This window comes from Balaenoptera musculus, chromosome 2, assembly GCF_009873245.2.
Source record: "Balaenoptera musculus isolate JJ_BM4_2016_0621 chromosome 2, mBalMus1.pri.v3, whole genome shotgun sequence".
Taxonomy (NCBI): domain Eukaryota; kingdom Metazoa; phylum Chordata; class Mammalia; order Artiodactyla; family Balaenopteridae; genus Balaenoptera; species Balaenoptera musculus.
In genome coordinates, this window is record NC_045786.1 from 36,541,862 (window position 1) to 36,555,481 (window position 13,620).

General features: G+C 41.0%; 1 protein-coding gene across 6 annotated transcripts in view; it reads right to left on the minus strand.

The window, feature by feature from the left end:
- Positions 1 to 13,620, minus strand: part of PDE8A (phosphodiesterase 8A) — a 149,028-nt gene that overhangs the window by 1,961 nt on the left and 133,447 nt on the right. For all 6 annotated transcript variants that reach the window (XM_036844489.1, XM_036844492.1, XM_036844495.1 and 3 more), the window contains one exon: positions 767 to 896. In XM_036844489.1, coding sequence (XP_036700384.1) covers positions 767 to 896 — 130 coding nt within the window. The remainder of the gene's footprint in view (positions 1 to 766; positions 897 to 13,620) is intronic.

The window sequence follows — 13,620 nt, forward strand, 5'->3', positions numbered from 1 at the left end:
CCTGGGTGTGTCTCCCTGCTCCCTGCCGCACCCCCACCCCCGGCCCTTTATACCGTCATCTTCCACCTGCAGCACATCCCCTAGGGCCTGAGTGGGGAGCAAGTCATTTTACATACGAAGAAAATGGGGCCAGGAGAGGCCATGAATCTGGACTCAGGGAGCTGCGGAGCCTGCAGTCTGGCCCCAAAGCTGCAGCTCTTTCCACCATCTGAGTCCTTCCCCCACCTCCCAGCACCCTGAGATGGGGGTTCGTCTCCTGCCCATGGATCTGGACAGGGAGTATTAGTGGGGCCCCTTCCCTGAGAGTCCTTTACGTGACAGGCTCCTCTGCATGCCCTTAAGGTTAAAGAAGAGGGACGTGTACCCGTCAGAGACCAGCCTGCTCTCGGGTCGGCTACCAAGTGAGGTGGGAGAAGCTGGAGAGCAGATGGCAAAAGGGCTCCCACAGAACGATGTGGGGTTTGGAGTCAACATAAGCGTTTCTAAATCCTGGGCTCTCCACCACCGGCTGTGCAGCCCCAAGTTCACTCCTCTCATCTATGAACCTGGCACAACAACGTCTAGCCCCTGGGGCCAGGGGCAGTTGAGGAGGAAGAGTGCAGAGAGCACCCCGCCCTCATGGCCCTCGGTGTCAGCTCACTGCTTCTCCTCAGCCCTTCTTCAAAGTCTGAGCCCCCAAACATATTCTACAGTCAAAAACTACACTATGCACTACTTAACATGCAGTTCCCCATTACTGAGGGAAATACGCTCAAAGTGTTCTTACCGTCCCAAGCAGCAAACATGTCTGTGATGAAGTAGTCAATGAAAGAGATTTGGGATTTGGGGATGCTGCAGGTATTTCTGTCAAAAACTGGCATCACCACAGGCAAGTCCTGTCGCTTCTCTTCATCAGTCTGCAAAGCAGAAAATGCCAGAATTACGAGACTCCAGTATCTGGCTCCACTCCCCATCAGGAGCAACCCCTCTGCCAAAAGCCTCTCCTGGCAGCCCAGAGTGCTCGTGGGGAGAAGCCGATCACAGCACCAGCCAACAACCCGGATCTGCCATGTTGTCCCCGACGGGGACTGCTCTATGCCAGGGGCACCAAGGACACCCCAACCCAACCCACATTTTCAACACCTGGAAACCTCTTGCTGAAGCTCCTGAGGTAAGATTGCAAACAGTACCTGCAGTGCATGAGCACACTAAGTCAGCTCAGCCATCCTCCCAGCCGGCAGGCGTTTCAAGGGCCTGATCCAGGGCGGCAATGGTGAGTGAGAAACAGCCCCCTTCACAGAGAAGGGACAAGTGGCTGCTTCTCATCTTGGGCCAAATTACTTTATTTGAAAAAGTTCTGAACATGCTTGAGGTAAAAAAGAGCTCTGGGATGAAGAGTTTTTATGTACTTTGATAAACGCTTCCAGAACATCTTCAGGATTCCAGAAAGATTTGTAAAAAACTGAAAATATAATTAAGATCCTGGCAAGTATATCTTGAAAGATATAAAGGAGTTTCTTGTTCTTTTTATTCATAAGGTTGCTTTCATCAAAGGGTCCTGGAGAAAAGGATGAGGGGATGCCTGGAGGGTGACGATGAAGCAGCGGGTCTTCCTGGAACGAGGTGGGAACTCAGAGTGTTTGAGGGTGCGATTAGAATCACCGAGAGGTCCCTGCTGGAGCAGGCAACCAGGGCTGAGAGTTAAGCAGACGGTCACGCGAGGGGCAGGATGAGGGGGACTGAGTGTAAGACCAAGCAAGGCCGGGGCGGCCCTGGCGAGAAGGGCTGGAGCCATCCTCTGGCTCTGGAAGGCACAGCTGTCCTCAGAGGCACCTGGATCATTGTTCCTGATGGTCCGGGCAGGCTGCCCTGTTGGGCCAGGCATAGTGAGAAGATGACAGAAGGGGTGGCGATCCTGGGATGAGATAACTTTTTGACCAGTCGTGGCCTGTGGAGGGCCGGTCAGTGGGAGCAAGGGCTGAGGACAGGAGGTATGTGGTGTGCTCGGCCATCTGCCAGAAGCTCTGGTGGCTGAGCTCTGTGGGCCATCTGGGGCTGTGGGAGAGTGGAGGACATTTCTTGAGTGGCCAACACTGGGACAAGAATTCAGGTGTTCAGCAAGACCAAAAGAAAACCTACTCTTGGGGCTGAGGGCCTGTCCCTCCAACTCTTACCCCTGTAACTGTTCCCACAGGGCAAACTGGGCCAGTCCCCTTTGTTGTTCTTGACAACTGGCCAGGAGCTGCCTCCCCTGTTCCGTTCCACTTCTATTCTGCTGTCTTTGCCGAGGCCTGGCAATCACCAGCAGGGCCGCAGGGACTGGTTAGAAGTCACCTTGCCCTGCACAAAGGTGGATGGATCCGAGGCCCGAGCCACTGGAAGAACTAGGCCCCACAGCTAACGGCAGGTGACTTTCCCTGGAAGTGACAATGACTCACTGCAGCTCTCAACGTGGAATCTCCACTTGAGGGCAGCAGGTAACCTTTGGGGGTTTTCCTAGGAGGGACTGTACCTAGCACCATGCTGCAGAGATGTACTTATGCTAGGTGGGTGTTGAGGGTGCTGGGGACAGGGCTAAGAAAGAGGCCTGTGCTCCCTGTGTTCAGGTGGATGGTGCTAGACTATGGGTCAGGGCAGGAGCCAGCAGTAAGAGCCCCTGCTGCTCCAGGCCAGGGAGCCAAGTCGCACACGCTTGACTAGGATTGTACAGGCCAGGGAGCCCTGAGAGGCAGGGCAGAGGCTATCTACAGCAGTTGTCCGGCCAGGAGCACACTCCAGGAGGTGTGGAAGGTAGGGTGAGGGTGCTCTGGGAAGAGACTAAGTAGGGAACATTGACAAGTCTTGGCCTCTGCTGGCTGGTGAAGCCTCTGCTGTCAGGCCACAGGCTGGCAGCCCCGTTCCCCAGTGCCGTCACAGAAAACTGCAGGGTTAGCTCTGCGTGAGTCTCTGCCCTGGTGTGTATGGGAAGGGGCGGAGGGTGCAGGAATAGCCTCAGGTTCACAGCCCACTGGCCTGTCTGGCTCAGAGAGCAGTACCACAGGGTGGGTGCTCTCCTGGCACTGCCCCCTGGTCGTGCTGGATAATGAACCAGCTCTCTTGGGAAAGCCATAGCAGAGGCTCACTGAGCTCAGCAGTTCATGGCTTCAGAGGCTTTTCTGTTGGTGCTGCACTCTAGGCCTGCCCTCCCCTCCACATGGAAGCAGCTGACTTGTTGAAGGTCAATGAAAATGCTCATGCTTGTACTTCTTCTCTTTGGCCCAATGTAACAGGTACATGGAGCTTCTCAGGCCCTTATTCTCTTTTGAAGACCACTGTTTGCCAATGAGGTCCTCCGTGCCCATGACCCACTTCTAGGCCACCAATGAGATCTCCATGCCTGGGAGACAGTCAAAGATTCTACAGTAACCAAGTGAATCTCCAATCAAGAAAAAGTCGTTTTCAAAATGGTAGGAAGTGTCATGGTATTTTTACTCACCCTTGCCCGACTCCTCCCTAGCACAGTCTTGGTCCAGATGAGACAGCAGCCCAGCTCTCAACTGTTTAAATCGAACTGGAAGGAGTGTAGAGCTGACCTTATTTGCAACATTCTAACCTGTCTGGAGTTTGTCTAAAGGACTAGCCTCTATTTCACCTAATCCAGCTCTCAGGTGGAAAAGCAATGGTTACTGCCTGGGAAAGCTGCATGGAGATGACAGACACACAGATGCCTGGGGTAAGAGATTACAGGTGGAGACAAACAAATGCACCATTTAAGGCCCCAAGGAAAAGCCTCTCGGGGAAATTAAGACATTCAAAAGCAGCTGTATATAGAGGGGAAATGTCTCGGGCAAGACATGCTCAGAAAAGACCTGAAGAGACCGTAAGCTTTCATGTTGGGCTAATCCCAAGACTCAGAACATGCCCAGATAATGAGCAAAAGACTTTCCTGGCACAGAGCCAAAGTGCAAAGACTGGGAGAGGTGGCTGTTTTTTCAAATGTCCAATTTTCAACAACAAAAAAAATCACAAGGCCAAAGAAACAGAAAAACATAACCCATTCAAAAGAAGAAAATAAATTGGCAGAAACCATCCCTAAAGAGGTACCCACAATGATTTATTAAAGACTTTAAAACAACTATCTTAAATATGCACTAGTGCTAAAAGAAAACATGGATTAAATGCTAAAGGAAATCAGGAAAATGATATATGAACAAAATGAGAGTATCAATAAAGAGACAGAAATTATAAAGAAGAGCTGAATAACAATTCTGGAGCTGAAAAACACAAAAAGTGAATTGAAAAATTCACTAGAGGGGTTCAACAGCAGATCTGAGCAGGCAGAAGAAAGAATCAATAAATTTGAAGATAGGACATTTGAAATTATCAAGTCTGAAGAGGAGAAAGAAAAATAAATAAAAGTGACAATACCCTAAGTAATTTACAGGACAACCTCAAACAGACAAATACATGCATTATCAGAGTGCAGGAAAGAGAAAAGAGAAAAAAAAAAAAAGGAGCAGATTATTTGAAGAAATAATAGCCCACTGGGCATATACCCAGAGAAAACCATAATTCAAAAAGACACATGCACCCCAATGTTCACTGCAGCACTATTTACAATAGCCAGGTCATGGAAGCAACCTAAATGCCCATTGACAGACGAATGAATAAAGAAGATGTGGTACATATATACAATGGAATATTACTCAGCCATAAAAAGGAACGAAATTGGGTCATTTGCAGAGACGTGGATGGACCTAGAGACTGTCATACAGAGTGAAGTAAGTCAGAAAGAGAAAAACAAATATCATATGTTAACGCATATATGTGGAATCTAGAAAAATGGTACAGATGAACCAGTTTGCAAGGCAGAAATAGAGACACAGATGTAGAGAACAAACATATGGATACCAAGGGGGGAAAGCGGGGGCGTGGATGGTGGTGGTGGGATGAACTGGGAGATTGGGATTGACCATATATACACCAATACGTATAAAATAGATAACTGATAAGAACCTGCTTTATAAAAAAAAAAAATTCAAAAAAAAGAGGAAGAAATAATAGCCCGTAACTGCCATAATTTGAAGAAAAACACAAATCTACAAATCCAAGAAGGTAAACAACTCCAAGTAGGATAAACCCCAAAACAACCATATTGAAACACATTATAACCAAACTGTCAAAAGCCAAGACAAAGTGAGAATCTTGAAAGCAGCAAGAGGAAAATGACTCATCACATACACATGAGAAGACAGTCTCAATAAGATGATCAGCTGATTTCTCAGCAGAAACCTTGGAGGCCAGTAGGCACTGGGATAATTACATAAGGGGCTAAAAGAAAAAAACCTGTCAACCCAGAATTCTATATCTGGCAGAACGGTCCTTCAAAAATGAGGAAGAAATGAAGACATTCCCAGATAAACAAAAGCAGAGAAAATTCATTACCACTAGATCTAGCCTACAAGAAATGATAAAGGGAGTCTTTTCAGGTTGAAATGAAAGGAAGCTAGATGGCAACTTAAAGTCATATAAAGATATAAAGATCTCCAGTAAAGGTAAATACATAAGCACATATGAAAAAGAGTATTATTGCAATTTTGGCTTGAAATTCCACTTTTTGTTTTCTACAGGATTTAAAAGACAAGTGCATAAAAATTACAAATCTGTGTTAATAGGCACACAATATATAAACACATTATTTGTGACATCAAGAACAAAGTGGGGGACACTTCCTTGGTGGCGCAGTAGTTAAGAATCCACCTGCCAATGCAGGGGGCATAGGTTTGAGCCCTTGGTCTGGGAAGATCCCACATGCCACGGAGCAACTAAGCCTGTGCACCACAACTACTGAGCCTGCACTCTAGAGCCCTTGAGCCACAACTACTGAACCCGTGTGCCACAACTACTGAAGGCCACGCACCTAGAGCCCATGCTCTGCAACGAGAAGCCACCGCAATGAGAAGACCAAGCACCACAATGAAGAGTAGCTCCCGCTCACCGCAACTAGAGAAAGCCCATGCCCAGCGACGAAAATTCAATGCAGCCAAAAAATAAATTTATTAAAAAAAAAAAAAAGAAAGTGGGGTGGAGAAACAGAGCTGTATAGGAGTTTGTGTATACAACTGAAATATAGGTTGGTATCAACTTAAACTGCTAGAACTTCAGGATGTTATAATGTAATTTCTATGGTAACCATACAAAAAGTAACCCATAGAATATCTGCAAAGGAAATGAGAAGTGGATCAAACATGGTGCTACAAAAAAATCAAACACAAAGGCGGTAATGGAAAAAATGAGGGACAAAAAAGCTATAAGACATGCCTAAGACAAAGTGGCAAAAGTATGTCCTTCTCTGTCTGTAATTATTTTAAATGTAAATGTATTAAACTCCCCAATCAAAAGGCACAGCTGGCAGAATGGATAAAAACACATGACCCAACTATATTTTGTCTACAAAAACTCACATTAGATACCAGGACATAGGTTGAAAGTGAAAGGATGGAAAAAGATATTCCATGCAGATAACCAAAAGAAAGCTGAGGTGGCTTTGTTAATATCAGACAAAAAAGACTTTAAGTCAAAAATGGTTCCAAGAGACAAAGGACATTATTAATAAATGGGTCAATTCACCAAGAAGATTTAACAGTTATAAGCACATATGCACCAAACAACTGGAGTTCCAAAATGTATGAAGAAAACATTGACAGAATTGAAGGGAGAAACAGACACTTCTACAATAATAGTTGGAGACTTCAATAACACACTTTGAATAATGGACAGAACAGCCAGATCAATAAGGAATTAAGGACTTGAACAACACTGTTAACCAATTGGACCCAATAGACATATATGTTAGGCCATAAAACAAGTCAATGAATTTTAAAAGATCAAAATCATACAAAGTACCTTTTCCAATAACAGTGTAATGAAACTGGAAATCAACAACAGAAAGTAAACTGAAAGTGGAAATTAAACAATACACTCTCAACCAAAGGGTCAAAGAAGAAATCACAAGGGAAATTTTAAGATACCTAGAGACAAATAAAAATGAAAACACAACATATGGAAAGGTATGGAATGCAGTAAAAGCAGTGCTAAGAGGGAAATTTATAGCTGTAAATGCCTATGTTAAAAAAGAAGAAAGCTCTTAAATCAACAACCTAACTTTAGATCTTAAGGAACTAGAAAAAGAACAAACTAAACCCAAAGCTAGCAAAAGGAAGGAACTAATAGACTACAGCAGAGATAAGAAAAATGGAGAATAGAAAAATAGAGAAAATCAACAAAACCAAAAGTTGGTTCCTTGAAAAGATCAACAAAATTGAAAAAACTTTAGCTAGATTGACTAAGAAAAAAGAAAGACTCCAATTATTGAAATCGGAAATGGAAGTAGGGACATTACTATTGATTTTACAAAAATAAAAGGATTATAAGGAAGTACCATGAGCAACTGTATGCCAACAAACTGGATAACCTAGATGAAATGTACAAATTCCTACCCACACAACCTACTAAGGCTCAATTATGAAGAAAGAGAGAATCTGAATAGACCTATAGCTAGTAAGGATATTCAGTTAGTAATAAAAAACCTCCCAACAAAGAAAAGCTCAGGACCAGATGGCTTCACCTGTGAATTCTACCAAGCTCTTCAATACAATTAACACCAATCCTTCTCAAACACTTCCAAAAATTTGAAGAGAATACTTCCTAACTCAATCAATGAGGCCAGCATTGCTCAGATACCAAAGCCTAACAAAGACACAAAACTACAGACTGTTATCCCTTATGAATACTGATGCAAAAACCCTCAACAAAATACTAGCAAACAGAATTCAGTAGCATATTAAAGGATCATACACCATGACCAAGTGGGATTTTAGTCCTGCAATATAAGGATGATTCAGCATCTGAAATCAATTGATGTAATACACTACATTAAAAGAATGGAAGAAAAAACCATAATCATCTAAAATGGTAATTTTGTTTTACCACAGTAAAACAAACAAAACCTTTGATAAACTGCTTCCCAAGGTGACGATGATTTTACAAATCATCACTGTGTGATAAGCATTTTACACATTTTACACTGATGAATAAATTTGTTGCTCCAGATCGTCACAAACATTTTGTTGTCAGTCTTTTTAATTTTTAGCCATCCTAGTGGATGTGTAGTGGTATTTCATTGTTGTTTTAATTTGCATTTCCCTGATTACTAATGATGTTCAGCACATTTTCATATATCTTTTGTGAAGTGTCTGTTAAAATATTTGGTATTTTTGGACTTCCTTGGTGGCACAGTGGTTAAGAATCCACCTGCCAATGCAGGAGACATGGGTTCGAGCCCTGGTCTGGGAAGATCCCACATGCTGTGGAGCAACTAAGCCCGTGTGCCACAACTACTGAGCCTGTGCTCTAGGGCCCATAAGCCACAACTACTGAGCCCACGTGCCACAACTAACTGAAGGCTGCGTGCCTAGAGCCCGTGATCTGCAACAAGAAGCCACTGCAATGAGAAGCCCGTGTACCACAGTGAAGAGTAGCCCCCACTCGCCACAACTAGAGAAAGCCCACGTGCAGCAACAAAGACCCAACACAGCCATAAATAAATAAATTCATTAAAAATAAATAAATAAATAATCGTTTTTAAAAATTGGTATTTTTAATTAGGTGGTTTGGCTTATTATTGAGTTCTTTATATATCCTGAATACAGTCCTTTGTCAGATATGATTTGTGTATATTTTCTTCCAGTGTGCCTTCCCTGTTCATTTTCTTAGCTGTGTTTAGATGAGAATAATTTCTGAATTTTGGTTCTCACCAAATTTTCTTTTTATGGTTGCTGTTTTCTGTACCTAAGAAACATCTATCCCATTCCAATTAATTGCGTATATTCTCCTATGTTTTCTCTAACACTTTTGTATTTAGGTCTATGATCCATTGTGAACTGATATTTCTCCACGGAATGAGGTAGGAGTTGTGGTTCATTTTTTGTTGGATAGAGATATCCAAATATTCCAACACCACTTGCTGAAAAAAATTTTCCTTTCCCCACTGATTGTATAAATGTGGCCTATTTCTGGGATTTCTATTGTGTCCCATCAATGTATTTGTTATCTTTATGCCAGTATCACACCAGCTTGGTTATTGTAAGTTCTGAAGTCAAATAGTATAAATCGTCCAACTTTTTCAAGTTTGTGTTGTTTATTCAAGGTCCTTCAGCTTTCCATATAAATTTTAGAATCAGTTTGTCAATTTTTACCAAAAAAACTGCTGGGATTCTGATTGGGACTGCACTGAATCTATACATTGATTTGGAAAGAACTGTATTTTAACAACATTGAGCCTTCCAATCTGTGGACATGGTACGCCTCTCCATTTATTGAAGTGTTCTTTCTCAGCAATGTTTTGTGGTTTTCAGTGTAAAGAACTGGCCTTCTTTTGTTAAATTTATTCTAAGTAATTTTTGTTTTTTATTGCTATTGTAAATGGGATTGGGTTTTTAGTTTCATTTTCCCATTGTCTGCATCTAGTACACCAAATAATACAACTGACTTTGTATAACGAGCTTGTGTCCTATAACCTTGCTAAATAATTTCCACTTATTAATGCTAGTAATTGTTTTGTACACTCCTTAGAGTTTTCAGCATTAAAAAGAATCATGTCATCTGCAAATAGAACAAATTTATGTCTTACTTTCTGTTCTTTGGACATCTTTATTTCCCTTGCCTTGTTGCAATGGCTAGGACTGCCAATAAAATGTTGGATAAAAGGAGTCCGAATGGGTACCCTTGCCTTGTTTCCAATCTTAAAGAAAATGTATTTAATATTTCCTTCTAAAGTTTATATGGAAAGGTGAAGGACCTTGTATAAACAAAGCAAATTTGAAAAAGTTGAACAGTTTATACTATTTGGCTTCAGAAGTTAACAATGATCAAGTCAGTGTGGTATTGGCATAAAGATAACAAATACACTGATGGAATAGAATAGAATGGGTACCCTTCCCTTGTTTCCAATCTTAAGAAAAATGTACTTAACATTTCACCATTAAATACGATGATAGCTATAAGTTTTTGTAGATACCCTTTTAAAAATAAGTTCTCTTCCTTGTTTGCTAAAATATTTTACGATGAATGGATGCTGAATTTTGTCAAATGCTTTTTCTCCATCTACTGAAATAATCATGGTTTTTCTCCTTTAATTAGTATGGTGAATTATAATAATTGATTTTTCTGATATTAAACCAACCTTGCATTTTGGGGGATAACTCTATTTAGTGATATATTAACACTCTTTATATACTGTTCAATTAAGTACCTCTGCATCTATGTTCATGAGGATTATGAACTGCCTGGTACTGTCTTTGTCAGATTACATATCAGGATAATAATGGCTTCATAAAATGAGTTGAAAAGTGTTCTCACCTCTATTTTCTCATATATTGTAAGACTAGCATTATTTCTTAAGTGTTTGATAGACTTCTTCAATGAAACCATTTAGAGTTTTCTTTGTGAAAAAAATCTTTAAATAAAACATTTTGACAAAGAATTTCTTTACTGCAGGGCTTCTAAGGTTATTGCTTAATCCTGTGTGTTTTGGTAAATTATAATTTTCAGGGAATTCATCCATTTCATTTGTCAAATTTATTCTTGTCAATTTGACAAGAATTTGTTATTTCTTGTCATTGTCAAATGACAATACTTTCATTCCTGATACTGGTAATTTGCATTCCCTCTTTCCTCTTGATTATTCCAGCTAGGTATTCACCAATTTTGTTAATTCTGTCAAAGAATCAACTTTTGGCTTTGTAATTTTTTATTTTTTAAATTATTAATTTTTATTTTATATTGGAATATAGTTGATTTACAATGTTGTGTTAGTTTCAGGTATATAGCAAAGTGATTCAGTTATACATATACATATGTCCATTCTTTTTCAGATTCTTTTCCCACATAGGTTATTATAGAATATTGAGTAGAGTTCCCTGTGTTATATACAGGTCCTTGTTGATTATCTATTTTATATATAGTAGTGTGTATCTGTTAATCCCAAACTTCTAATTTATCCCTCTCCACCATGTTTCCCCTTTGGTAACCATAGGTTTGTTTTTGAAGTCTGTGAGTCTGTTTCTGTTTTGTAAATAAGTTCATTTTTATCATTTTTTTAAGATTCCACATAGAAGTGATATCATATGAGATTTGTCTTTCTCTGTCTGAGTTACTTCACTTCGTATGATAACCTCTAGGTCCATCCATGTTACTGCAAATGGCATTATTTCATTCTTTTTTTTAATTGCTGAGTAATATTCCACTGTATATATGTGCCACATTTTCTTTATCCATTTCTTTATCCATTCCTCTGTTGATGGACATTTAGATTGCTTCCATGTCTTGGCTATTGTAAATAGTGCTGCAAGGAACACTAGGGTGCACGTATCCTTTCGGATTATGGTTTTCTTCAGATATATGCCCAGGAGTGGGATTTCGGGATCATGTGGTAGTTCTAGCTTTAGCTTTTTAAGGAACCTCCATACTGTTCTCCATGATGGTTGTAACAATTTACATTCCCACCAACAGTGCAGGAGGGTTCCCTTTTCTCCACACCCTCTCCAGCATTTATTGTTTGTAGACTTCTTTATTTTAATATAAATTTATTTTATTTATTTTTGGCTGAGTTGGGTCTTCATTGCTGCATGTGGGCTTCTTATTGCAGTGGCTTCTCTTGTTGCAGAGCATGGGCTCTAGGTGCACGGGCTTCAGTAGTTGTGGCTCACGGGCTCTAGAGCGCAGGCTCAGTAGCTGTGGCGCATGGGCTAAGTTGCTCCGTGGTATGTGGGATATTCCTGGACCAGGGCTCGAACCCGTGTCCCCTGCACTGGCAGGCAGATTCCTAACAACTGCGCCACCAGGGAAGCCCATGTTTGTAGACTTTTTGATGGTGGCCATTCTGACTGGTGCGAGGTAGTACCGCATGGTAGTTCTGATTTGCATTTCTCTAACAACTAGTGATGATGAGCATCTTTTCATGTCCTTTTTGGCCATCTGTATGTCTTCTTTGGAGAAATGTCTATTTAGATCTTCTGCCTATTTTTTTTTTTTTTAATTTTAGAGCCAACTTTTCAGTTATTTATTTATTTATTTATTTATTTATTTATTTATTTATTTATTTATTTATTTATGGCTGTGTTGGGTCTTCGTTTCTGTGCGAGGGCTTTCTCTAGTTGTGGCAAGTGGGGGCCACTCTTCATCGCGGTGCGCGGGCCTCTCATTATCGTGGCCTCTCTCGTTGCGGAGCACAGGCTCCAGACGCGCAGGCTCAGTAATTGTGGCTCACGGGCCCAGTTGCTCCGCGGCACGTGGGATCTTCCCAGACCAGGGCTCGAACCCATGTCCCCTGCATTGGCAGGCAGACTCTCAACCACTGCGCCACCAGGGAAGCCCCCTCTGCCTATTTTTTGATTGGGTTGTTTGTTTTATTTGATATAGAGCTGCATGAGCTGTTTGTATATTTTGGAGATTAATCCCTTGTCAGTTGCTTTGTTTGCAAAAATTTTCTCTGATTCTGTGGGTTGTCTTTTTGTTTTGTTTATGGATTCCTTTGCTGTGCAAAAGCTTTTAAGTTTAATTAGATCCCATTTGCTTATTTTTGTTTTTATTTTCATTACTCTAGGAGGTGGATCGAAAAAGATATTGCTGCAATTTATGTCAAAGAGTGTTCTGCCTATGTTTTCCTCTAAGAGTTTTATAGTATCTGGTCTTACATTTAGGTCTTTAATCAATTTTGAGTTTATTTTTGTGTATGGGGTTAAAGAATGTTTTAATTTCATTCTTTTACGTGTAGCAGTCCAGTTTTCACAGCACCACTTATTGAAGAGACTGTCTTTTCTTCACTGTATATTCTTGCCTCCTTTGTTGTAGATTAAGGACCATAGGTGCGTGGGTTTATTTCTGGGCTTTCTATCCTGTTCCACTGATCTATATTTCTGTTTCTGTGCCAGTACCATAATGCTTTGATGACTGTAGGTTTGTAATATAGTCTGATGTCAGGGAGCCTGATTCCTCCAGCTCCCTTTTTCCTTCTCAGGATTGCTTTGTCTATTCAGGGTCTTTTGTGTTTCCATACAGATTTCAAAATTTTTTGTTCTAGTTCTGTGAAAAATGCCACTGGTAATTTGATACAGATTACAGTGAATCTATAGATTGCCTTGGGCAGTACAGTCATTTTGACAATATTGATTCTTCCAATCCAAGAACATGGTATATCTATCCATCTGTTTGTGTCATCTTTGATTTCTTTCATCAGTGTCTTATAGTTTTCGGAGTACATACAGGTCTTTTACCCCCCCCTTAGGTAGGTTTATTCCTAGGTATTTTATTCTTTCTGTTGCAATGGTGAATGGGATTGTTTCCTTAATTTCTCTTTCTGATCTTTTGTTGTTAGTGTATAGGAATGCAAGAGATTTCTGTGTGTTAATTTTGTATCCTGCAATTTTACTGAATTCATTGATGAGCCCTAGTAGTTTACTGGTAGCATCTTCAGGATTTTCTATGTATAGTAACATGTCATTTGCAAACAGTGACAGTTTTACTTCTTCTTTTCCAATTTGGATTCTTTTCATTTCTTTTTCTTCTCTGATTGCTGTGGCTAGGACTTCCAAAACTACCTTG